Genomic DNA, 24,162 nt, shown 5'->3' on the forward strand with positions numbered 1-24,162 from the left:
TATGTCACTTTGCTATCTTAATCTGTTTTCGAAAACCAACATGCATCGTTGCTAAATACAAAGTCCCGTTACTGTATACAACAGTACTCTGACACTTGTCGGTCACCGCATGTCTTCTACAACCATAGATTTACTTATCACACTCTGACTTATACGGAGTTCCGATGTATGAAAAAGAACATGCATCAGACTCGAAGTAGCGTATGCGATGTGGCATTTATGGGTCAGGTTTGGTGTGGAGGAGCGAGCTGTGGGGTATAGAGAATTGGTAAATGTTTACATGGTCAGATCATTACCGTATCACTGTTGATGAGGGATTGCCACTGTATGGCACAAAATATTAGGTGTTTTTTAAAATATTTTTTTCACGTTTAATCTGGTCGTTCTGTCTTATAAAACGATGGATAAATTCATAATGTTTTAATTATATATATTATAATATCAGATTTCCTTCATATTCGAGTAACTTATTCTTATGTCGTAATCCAGATATCACATACAAGATGTTTCCAAATGCATTCACGAAAGCCTGTCATTTACAGAAATGTTCAACCAACATACGCTTTCTCTCAAGGTCACTGGCCGTAATATAAAAAAGGACTTTCCTTATCTATTGTTACAACGATTAATGTTTCATAAATGTCGTCTATTTTCTGTCAAGATATCTTGGTCCGTTACATTTCAGACAATAAGAGAAGATTTGTGGTTACATACCAAGAGGTTTGACGAGTCTTAAGTATTGATTGGATGATTTATCAGCACGAGGGGGAGTGGAAGAGATAGTAGCAGAAGGCTGAAATGAGGAGACAGGGATCTTGCCTACAGTTAACCGGTGGTTAGTGAAAAATTTAAACTGTTGCCAGTTAAAAAAGATTTTTCAGATCAAAATTTATATTTAGAAATCTAAAGCTGTGAAATGATAAGGAATGTTCCATGATTGATTTCATTCGTTGTTGAAAAAAATGAAAATTTTATTGAATATTGATTAACTCAAGTCACTGATAAACATATCAGCACTGCTGTGAATGGATATTCCAGGATACAAATTATTCAGTTGACCTTTAAGAATTGCATATCCACTATCAAATAAGATCTGCTGTTGTCATGTTTTATGATAATGCTTTTTGTTGATAACTATGCAATTGACTTGTTTAAAAGGTGAGTCTAGACCTGAAAGACATCTGCCCTTAATATCACATGCGAATCTTAGAATGACGAAATAACTAAATCCATTGTTGGATTTTACTGTATCCAACTCTAAATTTATATCTTATGACGCTTTTCATTGGTCTTTTGTACAACCCTCAATCAAAATATCTTTGATAGAGCGTGGGAGGTTCTTACTTAGTTAAGAAACTTGAGGTTGGTAAATCCATGTGGTCGACAGGTAACTACAATACCTATTCACGTCATTTCTGGGAATCGAACCCAGGACATCAGGGGAAAGGCAAGTGCGTTACCACGTAGTGAAAATGACCAGATAAAAATAGGACACGAAATTAATTGAAGTGAAAATATCCGGCTTTTGTGCTTTACAAAAAGCCATACGCATTATGTATCCTGAAACCTAAAACTTCATAATTCTATATCAAAACGCATCAAGATATTTCATGCTACTACGAAATATCATGCCACACCAAATATTTGCAGAACTGAATTTTCATCTCATTAATTACAACAAGGTGGATGTTTGGACAACTGCCTTTTTATCACATTGATTACAACACGCTGAATGTTTTTTGACAACCGACTTTTCATCACATTTATTAAATCATGGTGAAGGTTTGGACAACTGAGTATTCATGACATTAATTACAACACGCCTGAATTATGTTGATACAAATGTCTAGAATAATTGAAACAATTGGTGAGATTACAAGATGGAGTCTTACAGATTGTGATCTCACACCTAGTACCCATTCACGCGCAGATGCTTCAGTAAAGATGATAAGACATTCCACAGTTTACTTATAGTCTATTCTCTTAGATAGGATAGTGAAAACTCAACTTGGCATATTATGGATAACTTCAAGGTATAGAATGCAGCAGTATGTGTATCAGACCCAATTCCTTATGACAATTATAGTTACCGTTAGCAGTAAACAAGATCAGAAATGAGCGAAGGCTTGGAAGAGAATGTCCATCACATACTTGTATCTACATTGAAGGTTTTAGTGTCCGTTTTGGTAACTATTCTCTCCTCAAGCAAGTGTTTAACAGATTTTCAATCGAAAAGATCTTGTGTATTAGTACAACCTGGTTATCAATATCTTTATAACAGAAACAGTATGTGTTATCATATTTCTGTATACTTTGTAGATATTTTCGTTATTTTGCGATTGCGCTATTCTTTATTTTATCAAAAAACATTTCCAAACGTTAAGTCTTTCAGTATTTCTCTGTTTATTTATGCATAAGCAAAACTTAATTGGAAAACAATTGAATAGCAATAAAGATTTAATACCAAACCTTTGCTGTAAAAACGAAAAAAATCCTTATGTGGATCCGATCAACCAATCACAAATCCTGGTTTTACATCCCGACTTTCACACAGTTTCTACAGTTTTACAACCCGACTATCACACAGTTTCTACATTACATTTACAATTTTACATCCCGACTATCACACAGTTTCTACATTACATTTATAATCTTACATCCCGACTATCACACAGTTTCTACATTACATTTACAATTTTACATCTCGACAAGGACACAGTTTCTACATTATATTTACAATTTTACATCTCGACAAGGACACAGTTTCTACATTACATTTACAATTTTACATCTCGACAAGGACACAGTTTCTACATTACATTTACAATTTTACATCTCGACTATCACACAGTTTCTACATTACATTTACAATTTTACATCTCGACTATCACACAGTTTCTACATTACATTTACAATTTTACATCTCGACTATCACACAGTTTCTACATTACATTTACAATTTTACATCTCGACAAGGACACAGTTTCCACATTACATTTACAATTTTACATCCCGACTATCACAAAGTTTCTACAGTTTTACATCTCGACTATCACACAGTTTCTACATTACATTTACAATTTTACATCCCGACTATCACACAGTTTCTACATTACATTTACAATTTTACATCTCGACTATCACACAGTTTCTACATTACATTTACAATTTTACATCCCGACTATCACACAGTTTCTACATTACATTTACAATTTTACATCTCGACAAGGACACAGTTTCTACATTACATTTACAATTTTACATCCCGACTATCACACAGTTTCTACATTACATTTACAATTTTACATCCCGACTATCACACAGTTTCTACATTACATTTACAATTTTACATCCCGACTATCACACAGTTTCTACATTACATTTACAATCTTACATCCCGACTATCCCACAGTTTCTACATTACATTTACAATTTTACATCCCGACTATCACACAGTTTCTACATTACATGTACAATTTTACATCTCGACAAGGACACAGTTTCTACATTATATTTACAATTTTACATCTCGACAAGGACACAGTTTCTACATTACATTTACAATTTTACATCCCGACTATCAGACAGTTTCTACATTACATTTACAATTTTACATCTCGACAAGGACACAGTTTCTACATTACATTTACAATTTTACATCCCGACTATCACACAGTTTCTACATTACATTTACAATTTTACATCCCGACTATCACAGTTTCTACATTACATTTACAGATTTACATCCCGACTATCACACAGTTTCTACATTACATTTACAGATTTACATCCCGACTATCACACAGTTTCTACATTACATTTACAATTTTAAATCTCGACTATCACACAGTTTCTACATTACATTTACAATTTTACATCTCGACAAGGACACAGCTTCTACATCACATTTACAATTTTACATCTCGACAAGGACACAGCTTCTACATCACATTTACAATTTTAAGGACACAGTTTCTACATTACATTTACAATTTTACATCTCGACTATCACACCGCTTCTACATTACATTTACAGCTTTACATCCCGACTATCACATTTTCTACATTACATTTACAATTTTACATCTCGACAAGGACACAGCTTCTACATTACATTTACAATTTTACATCTCGACAAGGACACAGTTTCTACATTATATTTACAATTTTACATCTCGACTATCACACAGTTTCTACATTACATTTACAATTTTACATCTCGACAAGGACACAGCTTCTACATTACATTTACAATTTTACATTTCAACAAGGACACAGTTTCTACATTACATTTACAATTTTACATCTCGACAAGGACACAGTTTCTACATTACATTTACAATTTTACATCCCGACTATCACACAGTTTCTACATTACATTTACAGATTTACATCCCGACTATCACACCGCTTCTACATTACATTTACAATTTTAAGGACACAGTTTCTACATTACATTTACAATTTTACATCTCGACTATCACACCGCTTCTACATTACATTTACAGCTTTACATCCCGACTATCACAGTTTCTACATTACATTTACAATTTTACATCTCGACAAGGACACAGCTTCTACATTACATTTACAATTTTACATCTCGACAAGGACACAGCTTCTACATTACATTTACAATTTTACATCTCGACAAGGACACAGTTTCTACATTATATTTACAATTTTACATCTCGACAAGGACACAGTTTCTACATTATATTTACAATTTGACATCTCGACAAGGACACAGCTTCTACATTACATTTACAATTTGACATCTCGACTATCACACAGTTTCTACATTACATTTACAATTTTACATCTCGACAAGGACACAGTTTCTACATTACATTTACAATTTGACATCTCGACTATCACACAGTTTCTACATTACATTTACAATTTGACATCTCGACTATCACACAGCTTCTACATTACATTTACAATTTTACATCTCGACAAGGACACAGTTTCTACATTATATTTACAATTTTACATCTCGACAAGGACACAGCTTCTACATTATATTTACAATTTGACATCTCGACAAGGACACAGCTTCTACATTACATTTACAATTTGACATCTCGACTATCACACAGTTTCTACATTACATTTACAATTTTACATCTCGACAAGGACACAGCTTCTACATTACATTTACAATTTGACATCTCGACTATCACACAGCTTCTACATTATTTTGTTCGATTACATCCATTTTATACATTAGGACTGGTTACAGTAACGTTTTCTATTCAATGGTTAAACCATAATTGTTATTTACGCAAGATTTTCTTCCCGAAAATGTGATTTGATTTTCTCTGACATTTTATATTTTGAAATTAAGAAGTCATTAAGAAAAGTCATTGCACATTTGTCGAACATAAATTTTGAAACACATTTGCATATCTCAAATCTAATATCACACTGTACAACACAGCAAGAACCACATACCGTAAACAGTACAAGTATGCCAAGACAGGTGTACCGACCGTGCAATAAATACACTCTCCGGTAATAAACATAGTCTGTGGGGTCAAGGGTCAAACTGCCAACGACTACAATCCCAGAAATGTTTATCAATCAAAACAGAAATACTAAGACATGTAAATAATTGCGCTTAAAACCTCGTGGCAAACACGTCATAAAAGTGTCTAAATGTTTGATAGCAGTAAATGATAACTGTAACATCAATGATAGCAGGAGCAGATTTTAAAAAGTGATAGGGAAATGGATTTATTTTCATCTTTAATAAAATCACGTCGTTTATTACGCATGATGGAGTTAAACCTGCGCCTTCACAAATTCCAATCTGACACGTTACAAACCCATCTAGAACCAGAAATACGCATTAGTTGGAAATACATATTTCAGTCTAGGTAGTGGGCCTTTCTTTTTCACTGTCATGAATGTTTTATTACGATAATGATCCACTAAATGCCCATAAGGACATCATAAATGGCTACAAACCGTAAGGTCATTATGAACGGCTACAAACAAACCATAGGGACATCATGAAAAGCTACCAACCATAAGGACATCATGAACGGCTACAAACAAACCATAGGGACACCATGAAAAGCTACCAACCATAAGGACATCATGAATGGCTACCAACTATAAGGACATCATAAATGGCTACAAACCGTAAGGTCATTATGAACGGCTACAAACAAACCAAAGGGACACCATGAAAAGCTACCAACCATAAGGACATCATGAACGGCTACAAACCATAAAGACGCCATGAACGGCTACAACCATAAATGCATCATGGACGGTTACCAACCATAAGGACACCATGAACGGCTACCAGCCATAAGGACACCATGAACGACTACCAACCATAAGGACATCATGGACGGTTACCAAACAAAAAGACACAATGAATGGCTACCAACCGAAAGGACATCATGAACAAAACATGTTTTATATCATTTATCTGATTTTTAAAGCTTTTTGAGATAAATTAAATAGTATACATGTTAACGCCACATACACTAATCTATTCACCCATCCATCCACCCCATCCACCCCATCATCATCATCATCATCATCATCATCATCATCCCTAAATCATAAACATGATACAAAACTTTCTTGATATTTTCTATATATGGAATTAATGAATTGTTGACTTTAAAGAACTAAAAACGGTTTTCGACCCTTCAACACCTTCTTTATTTCATTATTTTTTATTATTGTAATTATTATTTTTTTTATTTATTTTTCACTCTGTACATCAACATAGCCCATTACAAACTGAAGAAACGCCTTCCTATTACGATGGTATTTCTTCCAAAGAAATATCAAGGTTTAATAAGTATACTATACTATACTGCAGCGTATTTCGTGACAAAACACGTCCAAATCAAAGAAGAAATATACGGATGACGAAATCATTAAGATGGTCGAGTTCCTGGTTGACAATAGCAATCGTGTCTAGCGGTAAGATCATCCAACAGAATATTGGAATAACTACGAGAACTAACTATGAGCCCCTGTTGGCGGACTTTTTTTTCATACGAAGCTGCGTTTATCGAAGAGCTTATTCAAAATAGGTCACAAAGACTTTGGAAGTCCTTCGTTTTCACTTTCAGATATATTTAAGTACCAAGAGATTTATTGACAATGTATACCCATCAGAATTGGAATTCAAGGACAGGAAAGGCTTTTCTACATCAATCGTTGATTCAGAAGACGCTATCCTTCACCTATCTAACACTTCTCCTTGTACTTTTCCAGGGATCATCGTGTAAATCTTAATTCTTTATATATTTTGTCCAGTTTTATAAAAATGATGTTTGAGTTCCGTTAACATGTCTTTATTTCTGGAAGGGGTGGTAGCTGTTTTTGCGAGGTTTCGATTATATTAACCAATTAACAATTGATCAATTAACAACTTGTAACCTCAACATATATCCATGAGATAAAGAGGATCGCTTTTTGCCTTTTTATTTATCTTGATCAGAAGGCCCATATTCCGCAATAGGTAAAGTCAGTTCAATGGTTATCTTTCCTGTTCTATTAACTCTAAAACACCATTATACATATCTAGTATAACTTGTGCCATAAAAGGTAGAACAGGTGTTCATGATCACAGACTGAGAATTCAAAAAATGGATAAGGAGAATAAGACCAAGTATTCCAGAAGAGTAAGCGTCCTCTGCTTCATCGACGACATCCGTTATTGTCAGTTCAAATAAGTAAAGTCACGTTCTCAACTGAGAACATTATATACAGCAACGGACCCAATAGGCAAACTAATGAGCATCAAACACGTTCAGCTTCGTATCGCACAAAGAAATATATGATATGATGAATGACTCTAACAATCCGAATAACAATCTTCTTGCCATGAAATTTGTAATATGTAAATGTTGAAAATAAAAAAAGAAACTAATAAGGTCATATATAGTTATAATTCCACTTTTTATTTGATTTTTAAAATACAAAATAAAAAACACTAATATTACATCTATTAAATACCTTATTCCATCGGATGTTGCTAGTACATCAATAGAGACACATACTCCAGCCAGACTTAATATTGAAGTGTAGAATAGTGTGTATTGAATTCGTTATTAGATTTCCATAAAAATACTTTCCATGAGTTAACAAAAACCCAAAATTAAAACAGAATAATTATGCAGATTTAGTAATGACGAGAATAAAGTCATGTACCAAGCTTGACTGTACTGACAATGAAGAGAATATTCGGCCCTAAATACTGGTATGGTGTTCGGAGGGAAATTTCAGGGTGATTAAGACACATTACGTGAAACAGCAGGCCCGATGTGTTTCATCCAGGACTTAATCGGCGATCATATTTGTTGTTTACATGTTTCATTTACAGATGAGATGATGATCTTGGAACGACACTCCTCACACCGGAAGAGTAGTCGTCAATTGTTGCTCGTGTGTTATCAATTCTATGTAACGAGGAAAGGTTAATGTCTGTCGACTTTGTTTTAAAAGACTCCTGTCTGTAAAATAACAATTAATTAAACTTTACAGACGTCCGTCCATGTCATCTTCACTTTTATCCTGTGTTTCTAAACGAGGGTATTATAATGTTTTGTCGAGTTTGAGACAAGTTATCGTGGTTAATACGCGAAAGACCGTTTGAAGTCGTGGGTTGTCTAAACAGTAATGAAAACACAGCCAAACATCCAACCAAACAACTCCTTAAAGGGCGCGGAAAACACGGGCGGAGAAAGTAATCGGTAAACCTCGGTATATCACAGAACATTCCGGGAATACACAGGGCACTGAGGAGATATCTCTCGTAAACTCACATCTATGTGAGGGTTAAAGATTTATTTTCACGTAGTAATAATTTTATTTTATGAAAATATTGAACAATTTGTCAGATTTGCTAATTTAAAACACATTGGTCTCACATTAAAAAAAATGTTAAGAGACGCTTTCAAAATCAAATAAATGAAATAATTTTCAAAATGAAGTAAAAGGTTTATAGAAACAAATTCAAATTTCGGCATTCAAAATATTCTGGATCCGTGCGTCATAATTACTAGGGAGATGCGTGTGAATATATTTACTCTTTCAAGGAGGTGTTTGCTCGCGCGCATGTTAAAATACAAATCAACATGAAAGTTTGCGCCTAGCGTGTTTTTGTCTCTGGTAGTGGTTATTTTATCGTTAAATAAGGCATGAACAATCACTGCTGATGGGGTTGTGATTTGTTGTTACACTCAACACTTCTGTCTCAAGTATTCTTAATAGGAACACTCAAAACTGTTTAGTGTAGGTAACGATGGTTCATGTACACAATATTAGAGATAATGTTATCCTTAAATCTGTATCGCGATGTTCACATCCAAGGACACTTGAAAATCAATCGCTTTTAAATGCTTGATTGCTATATTAACAACTACATAGCGTTTTAACGATGTTGATCCAAGTACAGTCGAGTACAGTAGAAGCAAATTCTATCAATGTCACACCGTTAAATTAAGATTTTTTTTTCTTTACGAACTTTTCATATAATCGATTCATCTGTCTGTTTTTATAGTGCAAAGACCTACCTTTTGATGTAATGATTTTAAGAACACGATGCTTAAACCGAGCTGTAGCAGTTCTGAAGGCTATCAGAGCACGACAACTGTGTCGGAGTGTTACTAAGCATTAGATGTATGTTGCTGTGGATTTCTTCGGCAGTCCTTGTAATACCATGTCCCTGATTGCACGTCCGATAACTGGAAAGACCAGTGTATCCCCTCCGTAGAAACCAGTCTCTCAGTACACACGTACAGGGAGCACTGTCTCGTCAAAAATATTACAAGCTTCTTGTCACGAAATAGTCTTTGTAAGTTTCAACCCGTTCTCTTTACATTAAAAAGGAAAATTGTGTTTGAATAAGAATTAACCAGCATCTTAGCATTAATTGATAAATATTATATGCTAAGTGTCAATAATAAGCAGGATAAACACTTGTTAAAGAGAATATGATTTTTACAATAGAGCTAATCATGCTTGGTGGGTAAGAAGTATCCGTATGAGTGTTTGTTGTCTACACGCCAGTCTGTAAGTTACAATTAAAGATAACGTTATGAGAACTAATTAACCAACTTTTGTTTCCTTCACGTGCTCTAGGGATTCGACAGTTCCCTATATCATTGATAAGGCTCGTACCGTCAGAGTCTCCATGTAACCTTTCTTCTAAACCTGATAATCTCTGGTGGTGATTGACTAATCGTTAAACAACTGCTGCGAGTTAGTGATACAACGAAATTATTAAAACACTCGTCATAACCAAAATATACTGGGTTACTTAAAGATAAATCATAAACAAAAACTTATATATACGATGAAAAATCGTGTAAATATCACAGATATAGGTTAATTTTATAACAAAGCACAGGTATAAGTTTTACTTTATCACAAATCACAGGTATAAGTTTTACTTTATCACAAATCACAGGTATAAGTTTTACTTTATCACAAATCACAGATATCAGTTTTACTTTATCACAAATCACAGGTATAAAGTTAATTTTATCACAAATTACAGATATAAGGTTAACTTTATCACAAATTACATGTATAAGGTTAACTTTATCACAAATCACAGGTATAAGATTAACTTTCACACAACTCACAGGTATAAGTTTTACTTTATCACAAATCACAGGTACAAGGTTAACTTTATCACAAATTACATGTATAAGGTTAATTGTATCACAAATCACAGATATAAGGTTAACTTTATCACAAATTACATGTGTAAGGTTAACTTTATCAAAAATCACAGATATAAGGTTTATTATGTCACAAATCACAGGTTTAAGGTTAACTTTATCACAAATCATTAACATAACGTTAAGGTAATATTTACACGTATTTATAACGTAAATCACATTTTCAATATTTCTAAATTTTCAAGCTGTAAAACTATTATAAATAGTGGATAAAAAAAGTAAAAATGTAAGGTAGCATTTTAATTCAAATAAGTTTCATGATTCAAGTGCAGGTTGTGGCAATTTTATTTGATAAGAACAAAAGTAACAGCCCTGAGGTATATATACAATATTCATATCTAATTTTATTTCTCACACAACAATGTAGGAAAATCCTACCTCCCCCAAGGCTACCCTCTGATAAGCAGAGGGTTTAAAGGAGTGTTACAAACATTTCGAGATTTGTCCTTCTCGTCAGTGTTTTAAGTTTTATTTGTAGTAAGACTGCTACAGGTATATTATAAATGAACATTATCAATTTGCTTTCAGTTAAGATAAATTTAAGTATATATGTATATATTAAACATATTATCAAAAGTACCAGTACAAATTTAGGATTTAAAATATTTCCAATACAAATATAGGATTTAAAATATTTCTAGTATGGTGTCGTGATATTCGTAAGATAATTCATTATGTAATCAAAATACTTATTTAAAACAAAGAACAATGATATTGCATATAATATTGACATTCCCCATATGACATGGGGGGTGCATTACTGACAATATAGAAATACTTCATCAATTACTCAGCCCGACCACACTGCGGTCGACCGATCGTACCTGTGTTAATGGCTAATCTGCGATGCAATACATCACCGCAAGGTAAGCAATGCCTGTGGCGTTTATAACGGCGGGATTTACGCTAGAATTCAGAACAGAAAGAACGCGATGATCCTCTGCGATTATTTAATCTAAAGATCTAACAGTTTAGTCCAACTTGTGACGCCCATGCTGTGAAAGTTACACGTGATTCTGCCCCCGCACGGTTCCATATCGCTGTTATTCAATCATCGGCATTGTAACATGTTGCAGGTCTTACAGATATACAAACATATAAAATCGGACAAAGCACGCAGCTGTCAGGAAATGCCATCGATTTAAGTTACTTTTAATTGACGTTAATCGATTCTGATCCGCCTTGCGGTACAAAACTTTCAAGGAGAGGTGCTGGAGTGACAACGGCATGTACATGTTTTTTTTTTATCCGGTAAAGATGAAACGATTTTCATCTACAAAGGGTCACCCTAATATCACAGGGAGGTAGGTATAAGATAAATATACGAAACAGACAGCAAAGCTATAAATGTAGCAAAAACAAACATTTGTGACACTTTGTCACACTTCTGTTCATCAATCCATCACCTCTCGCACGTGTTTACATGATATGTCATACATTTGGTCACGTGATATTGTCTTTGTGACGTCATTCTTTTGTTTCCAATTTCCTCAGACACGCAACGCAGGGTAATAGATCAGGTCGATATTTCGGGCGTGAAACATATAAAAAAAAAATACACCACACGATCAAAAACTCTTTAACATTCAATTTCGAAAATCGTTTATTTCATCACCTATTTGAGAAATGTGTAGACGTCTGTTCGTATGTTTAGCGTTGTGTTCAAGTCTTTTATTTTCATTCCTAAAAATATATGTCACTGTCATTCAATGTACATGTTTGTACTATAAATAAACAAAAGTGACAACGTTCTTGAAACAGATTGTAAAACATTAGTTTATGAAAAATGAAGTGAAAAAACACCATCGCTAACCAAACATTTATAAAAATATCTAAATAAAGATATTAAAAGGAAAATGATATAATTTTGCTTAGTGTCTTCTGTGGTCACTCGAAAAACAACTCGTAGTTTTGAGCCGTTAAACCCCCTTCAATGAAATAACAATGGGCTCATTTCTCTTGTGGTTCAAAACTATAAGTTGTTTTTCGAGTGACCACCACAACAGACCTTATACTGAACAGTATAGAAAAACTGAAAAAAAAAATTCTTCTGCTATATATCAACTTTCGTCAGGACTTTTTTCAGTACAAGTCAATTTCGAATTCGTTGTCCCTTTAAGACTATTAGAACTGAACTTGGATACGTACCGCGCCTACCACCTCATATAGACTAATACCGTAACGTTCAGAAAAATAATTATAAAGTTTTGAGATGCCTCCAAGCAGTTGGTTTAATATACAAATAGTGAGATTTACACACAAAATAGCGGTGTTCACCTGGGCTAGATTTTGTAGAACGCGCTGTGTTAGGGTATCGTTTTATTTCGTCGGTCGAAAATTCTAAAACACAAGGTATACGCTAATTCTAAAGATCTGTTTGATTAATATTTATTGTATATATAAGTGTTAGTGTACAAATACATTCTCCTCACTTCACAAGATGTAGAAGAAACGAGACCTCTTAATACCTAACAAACACTCCTCGAAGTCAGTACACACACTTGAAATTTCTGGTAACGACACTTATCAGACTTGAGCACAGCCAATACAGCATGTTTCGCGAGCACTAACAAGAGGAGAAGTAGACAGTTTGTGTAAACAATATCATCAGATCTTCACGATAACTACAGGTGTAATCTTACCATCATAAAATCACCAGGAAGAATGTTTGAATTCTTTTATGAAACTATATTGGATTATAGTCTAATAGATATTAATCATTTTTATTCGCTCTTACTGTTTCTAAATTTAATTGCATTATGAATCTTACCTATAGCGACATTGAGATATCATTAGATATTGAATGTATCACCAGTACTTTTTACAGAATACAGTTATTAACGATAGATTCCAAATTTCTGATAAATTCTCTTTATAGATACTTTGTCCCCAAACGACCAGGATTCTAGTTGTTTCAAATCAATATTCCTTCATTACGACGTTTAACCCAGACCCGATACATTGTAGTACGATTCGAGGTTGAAAACGTTTAAAAAAACACAAAAACAAAACAAAACAAAGAAACGTAAACAGATTTTCTCTTCTGTGTTATCTATAGGTATACCACTTGTTGGCGTGAGGTGGACAATTTTAAGTAAGTATACAAACCCTGTTAGACATATCTAACTATGTAGCTACCTAGCTTTATAGCTATGAGATGCTATTGAACATCTAGAATTGTTCTTGTTTGTTAACAAGGTATTACTCCATCATAAATATTGTAATCAGAGCTATCTCCCCTACCTCCATCACCACATATCAATCATAGCTAGCATTTATCTGTAATTTCGCTATCAGTGAATACTATCTTACAAACTGCACTTTAACAAAACCACACGTTAATAAAACTGCACGTTAACAAAAACTGCACCCTAACAAAACCGCACCTTAACAAAACCGTACCGTAACAAAACCGCACCTTAACAAAACCACAACTTCACAAAACCGCACCTTAACAAAACCGTACCGTAACAAAACCACACCTTAACAAAACCACAACTTCACAAAACCACACCTTAACAAAACCGTACCGTAACAAAACCACACCTTAACAAAACCACAACTTCACAAAACCACACCTTAACAAAACCGCACCGTAACAAAATCACATCCTAACAAAATTGCACTCTAACAAAACTGCATCCTAAGTTAACAGACCGTTTACTAACAAAGCGACAACGGACAAACTGTCTATCAACAAACCGTCCACTCATTTTAACAGGATCTTCTAACAGACATGTCCTCTGATCAAAAACTATAAATTGTTTAACGTCCTATCAACAGCAAGGGTCATTTAAGGAAACCTCCAGATGCATACGTGGTGAGTTTATGTGAAGAGGGTATGTGTTTCGGAAGGCTGTGATATGTTCTTGTTAGTCTTCTTGTGATGATGAGAAACTGAAACCGAATTTATAGTGCTACCATACCGAAATAAACTGACTAAAACACGCAGCGGCACACCCAATATTGTACTGACAACAGGCAAACCAGATTTTCCTTTACCATAAAATTGGGCGCTAAGAAAAGATCGAATAGCAACTAACATTTTAAAGAGTTTGGTAAATCTGGGTCAAGGGATAGTGCCCTAAGTATTCCACGCATGGGTGAACGCTTTACTTACACAATATAAGTCAAAAAGTGAGACAATGTGAAGGGAGGCATTGGGAACAAGAAGGATCTTTAGACAAGAGATCCCAGAGAGATCTTGGCATCCGCCATTGTTTGATCTTTTTTGTTTTTTAAAAGTTGGATTTTTCCCCTTCTTTTCTCTTCTGTTCTCTGTTTTTGCTCTAAATTATAAGAACTTTGAAATTCCCTCTCTTAATCCTAAAATTGTTCACGGAAGGACGGACAGACGGATGTAGGGCTATCTGAATAGCCCAACATCATCAGATGGTGAGCTTAAAGAGTGAAAATATTCAGATCTCAAATTTAGTCGCCTCTTTCGATCATGCAATGGCGGCATGAGGTACCATTCTAACACCATGCAAGCAGGACAAAACATTGATGATAATTAAAAAGTGTCTCGTGAGAGAATAGCAATATTCAAAAAATTATTTTTGACATAACTATAATTTTCAATAATTTATAAATCAATAAATGAATATCGTACTTACTCGTATTCCGAGTTTACTATTATGTTGGTTGATCATGGCACGATGGTCTTTGCCCCTCCGTCGGGCCCGTCGCAGAAACCGTCTCGTAAACCGGAAGCCATACTTGACATTGTCGCCACAGCCACCCCATCGCCATGCCTCCTTATTTTGAAGACTCTGAGACTCGTCACAAGTACATCTGTCTAGGCGCCCACTACTACACGCACGTGCAAATTCGTGTACTAAGCTGGCAGAAGACATCGCATAAAGGAAAGATGTTTCTTTGAAACCTGTGAAAAATAAACCATCGATATCAAAACACACCAACAAACAAGGCAAGAACATAGTTTATCATTACCTCTACAAACAATGAAAAAAGAACACGTTTTTTGAAGTATATATACAACGGGAAGCGGGAAACAATCCGAAAACAAACTGAAACAAACCATCTACAAGAAACCACTTGTGTAAAAATCCGATATTACTTTGGGAGAACATTTTTGAATTTATGAGCGGTTTCTTGACGATTTTATACCCGTTTGAGAAATCAATGACTTTAAGTTGGTAGGTAGTAATTAGATTTTGTTGAATTAGCTAATACTACATTAAAACGGTTTATAGATATTAATTATCACAATAAAGGCAATTACGAAAATAGACTGGTTTTTATCGTCAACTAAGTTTGTTCACGGTCGGGTCACGGTTCTATCAACGATGTTTTGTTTACGTAAAGTGATAAAGTACAAATCAAACTGAAAAAAAGATACAACATTGTCCAAAATGGTCACACCATTAATTCTGGTTCATGTTGTCTCCTACAACGTTTGTTAGCTACAGGTTTACTACATCATTGACGTATGTTGATGTTCTGGTAAATTTACTATCAATTTTGTAGATTATACATTTTCTGAAAACCATTAATTATTGTAAGACGTTTCTTCATTCATCAATTCTTACTGCTTTTGGCACTCTAATTCATCAAATAAAAATGTTAACATGTTTGGTACTTTTCTAATTGTCATTAGATCCGAGTGAAACGTGAACGAAGCTTAAACGCTCGTAGATAAGACAGTACTTTTAAGGAGATGGATAAATGTTCGAGGATACGAGCGTACTTTTAAGGGGCGATCTAGTTTACTTGGTGTTTAAATCTTTTAATAGTCAGAGATTTCATATAAACTATTTGGTTACTTAGGCATGTCAAAAAGAAGAAATATCGTCAATCTTAATCATCAATTTAAGATTCATCAAGATTTTACAATCTTTAAAACATTTCTTAATAAAAACAGAAACTCTGTAAAGGAAAAAATGGAAAATCCGTTTCTTAGTCATTTTTTCCCTTTCGAAAATTAAAAAACACTTAGCAGTGTACATTAACCATATAGGATCGTCGACCTGACTCCTACTTTTCATAAATATTCTCAGGTAAGGGCTTGGTATTTACAGGGAGGTTCATGGTAGTATCGTTTTTTTACAGGTTTATTGTAAATCTCCTTGTCATTTTACAAGTAAAACCCAATCATTGAAACGTGAATGTTTAATACATGGCTTGTTGACGCGAGAGGGGCGTTGTGTTTCTGTCTTATTGGCATTTTAGTGGGAGTGTGAGGCAGGTAGCCACTCTGTATAAAGGACAAAGCTTCCGTCAGAATCCTCATACACCAGACAAATGACATGTGAAATATCTCCCGTCACCCTGGTGGTCTGCACAACAAAATCATTTAAAGTAATCGTTTAGCAATTAAGGCCATCCGCACTTCTTTACCCTCGCGTAGGTAGATCATTTTTTCAACAATCATCAGTCAGTTTGTAAAGGCGCATGAATACACCGGTATCTGTCATGGTGAACTGACATTAGATTCCACTTCAATCAGCCAGCCAGGTGTTTCGCTTGGAATGCAGTTTACTGAGGCATGCACGTCTTTCGTTCTCTGTATTTAGTTAGTTTTCACAACTGAACATACTTCGGGATTTTCTTCACGCCATTTAGCAAATGTACGCCCATCCCCTTTGTATAAAATGCGGACAGAGCGCGGAGTATCAATAGTCATTTACGAGATTGGACATATTAAAGCAGCAACTATATGTGCTGGTAGAATTGTTAAATGAAGCTTTTAGTACTTAAGCGTCGCACACCTTAACATATTTATGACTTGATGGAGTCAACACAATCTACCATCGAACACATAGAACGTACTGGAAGTTGACAACTACCTCCACCCCCTCCCAACATCTCGCGGTATTAATGCCGGTAACTCCACACTGCTGTTCTCTAATATTTAGACATAGAAGAAGACGGTTTATTAACCCGTCTTTCAATAACCAATACTTTGGTGATGTCATGACGTCATCACACGCGATCACATATATCAACAATGCCCAAAACACAAGACAAAATTGTAACGTTATGCTCAGAGAAAACCCCTGATTTATTCCACTTTTTCTTATAAAGTTCCCGGGTTGTTTCTTTGCGTTTGTTAATTACGGTCTGTGCTAATCCGTGCGAGGCTTTTTCATCTTTGAGTCTGGGTCATTTATGTGTTTTAATTAAGATCGGTGTTAATGTAACTACACATAATTGCGTGTGTTTATATTTGGTACCTTAACTCTATCATGGTGAAAGAATCTTAAACGTTTTACTTAAACTTCAGTCAACAATACCGAGTAGATACCTACAACGATGACTGACCTCGCACGGAATTTGTAATCCTGTCACTCTCACGCTTGTTAACAAAGTGATGACAAGGATAAATCTAGTATGTCCACTTCTACTGATCATAGTCGTTAACACGCTTATCAAAACTTATTCTGGTCAAAGTCGTCAACATTCTTATCAGAGATGAGATATGAAGTCCGCGACGCTTGTTTCAGAATCCCGTAAAGCCAGACGATGGCGTTTGTTTTCCGTGTTTACTATATTTTTCCAAGATGTTTCCGAGAGTTTTGTATATCGATGACCTCATATTGTTACAGTTAGGGCTAATGATACTTGAACATTCCTCGTAAGTAAGTAAGTAAGAAGTCTACAGGCGGCCTTATCTGGTCACAAGATAATAAATAAACAGACATGATACCCATATAAGCTCTTAATCATGGCTGGGTGGCAAGGGACATCACTCTGCCTTCCGAGTACGTAGTGAAAGTAAACATTCCACGGGTTACGTCACCAGCTGATAAAGGTCCACTCTCCCAGGCATGGGAATTCTATCCTATCCGATAAATTTAATTTGTCGAGTAGTTACAATACTATTTACATCTGAACCTTTTTTTATGTATATTGACAATGTATGTAATATTTTGTTTGTTTCTTAAGGATGTACTCCCCTTAGAACTAATAAAAATCTAGTATGAAAGTTTTTTCTGGTGATGTTTTTTTTGAAAGGGTATGATTTTAGAAAGTAGACTTTAAGCAAAAAAATCGTCATGTTACCGCACTACTTTTTCCAGTACAGAACGTCTGCTAGTATTACAATTTTTTAAATTTACGTTTGGATAGAGAAATTTTCGCTGATACTTTTCATTATCTAAAAAGAGTGGGTCACTGTGTTGTAACTTTTGCAATTTTCGCCAAAAAAGATCCAAAATCAAGAAACAAGCTGACTTATTTTTTTTTCGGGTACAAAATTTCCGGGAAAAAGGTTCACTTAGTCAGGAAACTGAAATCTGTGATTTGTGGTGATAATTAATACAAAATTTAGTTGAAATCTACCTAAGATTTGTAACGTTATACTCAGATGAAGTACCTTAACAACCAGAAAACGTTGGAATTGTTGACGTCATAAACCGAATCACGCCGTCAACTACACCGTCATAGGTGTAATCCTCGAACGAAATTTCTTCAAAATGTCATATAAATCTACCGTTTTCAACTTAGAAGTAAAACTATAGATGCCAATGTAAAATAAAAAGACAAATAGTCCAAAATATTATGTTTGAATTCATTTCATATTGAATGATGTCTTACTTCCGGTTAACACCTCAGAGGAATACATCCTTAACCGAAACCCGCTGTCAACTTCGCCATGAAATGTAGTCCACAAGTGAACTTTCTCCAAAGCGTTATCAGATTAAAATTTGTAAGTATAACTGTAGATAACAAAAGGTTAAAGACTGCCAAAACACCGAGAAGTTGGAGTTCATTTTTTAATTATTTTTTGTCTTACTTCCGGTCAAACGTACATCCTTAACACATTATTATTTTAACATTAAGATTATTGTAAATTTTATTTACTATAACACAAAATAACTACTAACGTACCGGCGGAGGTTTCGAGACTACTGTAAATGTTAGTTACTCTCTAACACAAAGTAACTACTGACGTACCGGCGGAGGTTTCGAGACTACTGTAAATGTTAGTTACTCTCTAACACAAAGTAACTACTGACGTACTAACAGAATTTTGGAGACTACAGTAAATGTTGATTACTCTCGAACACAAAGTAATTACTAACCTACTGACAGAAGTTTGGAGACTACTGTACATGTTATTTACTCTCTAACACAAAATAACTACTGACGTACTGACAGACGTTTCGAGACTATTGTTAATACTGCTCTTACACATACATTCCTTTCTCATCAAGTCGGCAATAATGCCACAAATATGAACAAATGACTTTGCGCATAATATTGTTATTGGTTTTGGGCAACCGTATTGGTCAACTGTGCTGGTCAACAGCACCGGCCAACTGTTCTGGTGAACGGTGCTTGTCAACTTCATGTATTTCACTTCAAAATGTCGCGTTTTAAACGATCACAGAAAACACAGAAATTCGCAATAATCAAAACTCCTCCGTCGGACGTTAAAAATGATTCTAATAAAAAAGTATTGGAAAATGCCCAAAAATTCCATATGATGACGTATTTGTACTGAGATAAATATCATAAAGATGACGTAACGAGATTTATTGTTTCGAACTGGTTATTCCTGTGAACCATTTGCACTCACTTCTTTACCAGAAAAAAAGGACCCTTGGAGAATATGATTTATAAGTTTTGTAACATACAACGATACAAAAAAACAAGCAGGCAGCAGGGTCACAATTACACGACCGACTATAGAACGTGTAATTGACACCTGTCATACCACTGAAGTATCTCGTAAGGAACGGCTGAGGACTTCTAGGGGTGTAGTGGAGGCAGAGAACCAACTTACTGGCGAACGTAAAAAAACGTTTGGTGGATCAGCACCATCCTGGTTATACAGAAAGTTGTAATACTGTCAACATTTTATGGCCAAACATTTGTATAATTATTATAGACGGCTGTTCATGATAAGTTCTGTATATCCTTGACTCGACGTATTCAAGGACGGATGCCCAATTAGTAAAGAGACATGAAAAACAATTTTGGCCTGCAATGAAAAATAACTTTTCTCGAGGAGACTTTAGTTCAGGAAGTCATCTGTTCCAAACGTAATTAAATATTGTATCTTTTTGACAAAGACATTTGTGAATTCATTCTATAAATTTTCATTGCGTTCTTAACGGTCCATCAACACATAAAAGGTCATTAGGGTCATCAACCGGTAAAACACACAGCGATCCAAAAATAACATCAAACAAACTAAACGGTAAAAGACAAATGCTAAAAATCTTAAATGGTTGTCACAAAGATTAAAATTGTAAGTCATAGTCTATTATATATACCAACATCTTTCAGATAACAAAGAATTTTATAGATCTGAACAGTTTTAAAAAGGGCCTTTAGACTCGTAACTTTACAATAACAAAATTCTCGAGTAAACAGAAGGTCAATGCAGTCCAATAAAAATGTTTAACGGTGAATGGCTCATCACATGCCAAAACATTTTCTCCAGCGTAGTCATAGTTCATATGACATCATGAGGTTAAGATGTAGGCAAAATGGAAACGATCTGCCAGTCACAAATCGACAATCTGGATATTGTGACTGATGCAGCGGGACCACAATGTGCTCATTAATTAGTAACAAATAATACCTTAGTTTGTAACACTGAAAATGAAAGAAGACAAAACATGAAGTCACAAATATCACTCCGCAAGCAAACAGAGAGTAGAAGTTGTTGATTTATTTCAAACATACCTATTTAACATTTACTATTGTTTAAACTTTATCATTATTGTAGAATGCGGCCTCGCGTGCCAACAACTCTTTGACCCCGTAGGCTAAGTCCATTATGACAAACTCCCTGTCAGTCCCGTCTATTTGGAGAGAAGATACATTCTCTACAAGATGGACCAATAGATTGCCATCCGTGTTCATCAAAACTGGTATGTAAAAGGTTCTTTATCTTGGGGTATATCCAGACTACAATTCATCTTTAAGGCGTTGTTATGGAAGTGTTGTTTGCCATTCGAACGAAAGTTTGAATACCAACGTGGGGGTTGTACAGACGATGCCAACATTTAAATGTGCAATGTTCTCAACTTATGAAATGTTCTCTTATCAAACAATTAATTTTGTCTATAATCATTAAATGGTTTCAATATAACAAACGACCGAAGGAAAGTAAATCCGCCAGCTAGCGTGATGATGGCTGACAAAGATACAAACAAAATGTTGCCCTTCTCCAAGATTTTAACATAGCCGACGAAGGTCACTATGTTATCTTCAATATATCCGAAAGCGAGATTTATATCCTTGTAGTATAAGTGTTTTCAATGTACTCTAAACCGAGAATGCATCCCGGTAGTACAGATGTCTCCAATAGACCCTACAGCGGGATTATATCCCGGCAGTACAGGTGTCTCCAACAGACCCTAAAGCGGGATTTATCCCGGTAGTACAGGTGTCTCCAACAGACCCTAAAGCGGGATTGTATCCCGGTAGTACAGGTGTCTCCAAAAGACCCTTAAGCGGGATTGTATCCCGGTAGTACAGGTGTCTCCAACAGACTATAAAGAGGGATTGTGTCAAGGTAATACTGGTGTCTCTAACAGACCCTAGAGCGGGATTGTATCCCGGTAGTACCGATGTCTTCAATAGACCTTACAGGCGGAAGTATTGGTGTCTTCAATAGACGTTACAGACGGACGTTTTGGTGTCTCCTACATACCTTACAGACTGACGTTTTGGTGTCTCCAATAGACCTTACAAACGGATGTTTTGGTGTCTCCAATATACCTTACAGACGGAAGTATTTGTGTCTTCAACAGACCTTAGAGGCGGAAGTATTGTTGTCTCCAATAGACCTTTCAGGCGCAAGTATTGTTGTCTTCAATAGACCATACATACGGAAGTATTGGTGTCTTAAATATACTCTCTGGCGGTGTAGCATCATTCGCCAATGTCTTCGCTGCTTTAGTATGTAGCAATGGGTTCTTCTTTAAATATGTAAGGGTTTGTCATAAGACTGATGCAAATGGCTTCACGCTAGAACAATGTATTTTCTACTCTCAGACACGATACATCCTACAAACTCCAGATACCACAGTGCATGCAAACAACTACGAGCTTAATGTACTTTCGAGCGTGCTATTCTCAGCTCGCTGTACCAAAATCAGCCTTCCTTATCTCGACAAGATTCCCACAAACGATTCATGGGCTGTCACACTGACCGGACGGTCGATATATTTCGAGATAAACACATATAGACGCAAGGCAACATAGACCACGGTCATTATAGCATCAGTGTTTTACTTTCACACCCCCACCCCTACCCCCACCCAAACTGACTACTTACTATCTTACATTACACGTACATGCACGTGTATCGTCAGTAAATCAATAAATCGGTAGAAATAATTTCTGTGTAAATGATAGTAAACATTGAAAAACTAGAAAATGTCTGTAAGACATGAATGCCTCACCCCCCCCCCCCCCACCCCCCACATCCCCCCCACCCCCCCATGTGAAATAATAGTGAAAGGTCTGAATGAAGTTGTTAGGTGGTATATACTGATTTGGGACGCGACGGGACGCGACGGGACGGGACGCGACGCGACGCGACGGGACGGGACGGGACGGACAGACATGGGCAACGCTATATGCCCCCGGCCATAAATGGCGGGGGCATAAAAATAATTTGCTATCATAAGTTTATACTTCCTACCTGTAGAATCTTGTTTAATTCAAACTGCAAATTTGTAATCATTTACTTGAGAATGACTGTAATTCAAGAGAAAAAAAATCGATGTCGAGTCAATAAAGTCATATAGATGTATTGTAACTAGTTATTAAAACTGTGACTTGTGAATACTGTGTGTTTAACGACAATCACAAACTGCTACATTTAGTAAAATTCTGTCAGACACTTTGTATGAGGTATTGAGAGAGTTACGAATGTTAGCATATTAGGTTCAGGGTCGTGAAACTGTCACAGAATGAGATATCTTATAGACATGTAAACATTTAACAGTCTTAAAATAGAAAACATAATAAATTGAAATGGTTATTAATAGAAATTTGATGTAACAAAGACGCTTAACTAAAAATAAACTATTTGTACAGAATTCTTTTATGTACGAAACCATATTTCTAATAAAATCATCATTTGTCACATAGATACAGTTTGACATCATAGAATATAGACTAATTATTGCATTGTTAACATATTTCCGACCATATTCCATTTTTGTTCTGTAGAGTGACATATGGTTTGATTTCTATTCGAAAATGAAAGCTGGAGAAGCGTTGCTGTACATGGAAGTTTACTTCGGAACTCAGGTCTGTTGGAACTTCCGAACGGAAGAACAGTTTTTTAATCCATCGTTACATATCTCTATGTTTCTATCAAAACGATGGTTACGTTCGTTTCCAATTAATTTTGAATCAATCAAAACGTTGGAAATTTTGACTGCTGTGTCGACGGGAAACCATAGCAACTGCATTTCAAGTCTTCAATAATCTGATTAGATATTTT

The 24,162-nt window shown here is 35.3% G+C and overlaps 1 protein-coding gene across 2 annotated transcripts in view; it reads right to left on the bottom strand.

Moving 5' to 3' along the window:
- Positions 1-24,162, bottom strand: part of LOC132553989 (protein Wnt-9a-like) — a 56,902-nt gene that overhangs the window by 7,318 nt on the left and 25,422 nt on the right. For both annotated transcript variants that reach the window (XM_060218284.1, XM_060218283.1), the window contains one exon: positions 15,341-15,609. In XM_060218284.1, the coding sequence (XP_060074267.1) occupies positions 15,341-15,609 (269 nt within the window). The remainder of the gene's footprint in view (positions 1-15,340; positions 15,610-24,162) is intronic.

Source organism: Ylistrum balloti, unplaced genomic scaffold, assembly GCF_031769215.1.
Source record: "Ylistrum balloti isolate Yb309-2 unplaced genomic scaffold, AGI_CSIRO_Ybal_v1 Utg370370, whole genome shotgun sequence".
Taxonomy (NCBI): domain Eukaryota; kingdom Metazoa; phylum Mollusca; class Bivalvia; order Pectinida; family Pectinidae; genus Ylistrum; species Ylistrum balloti.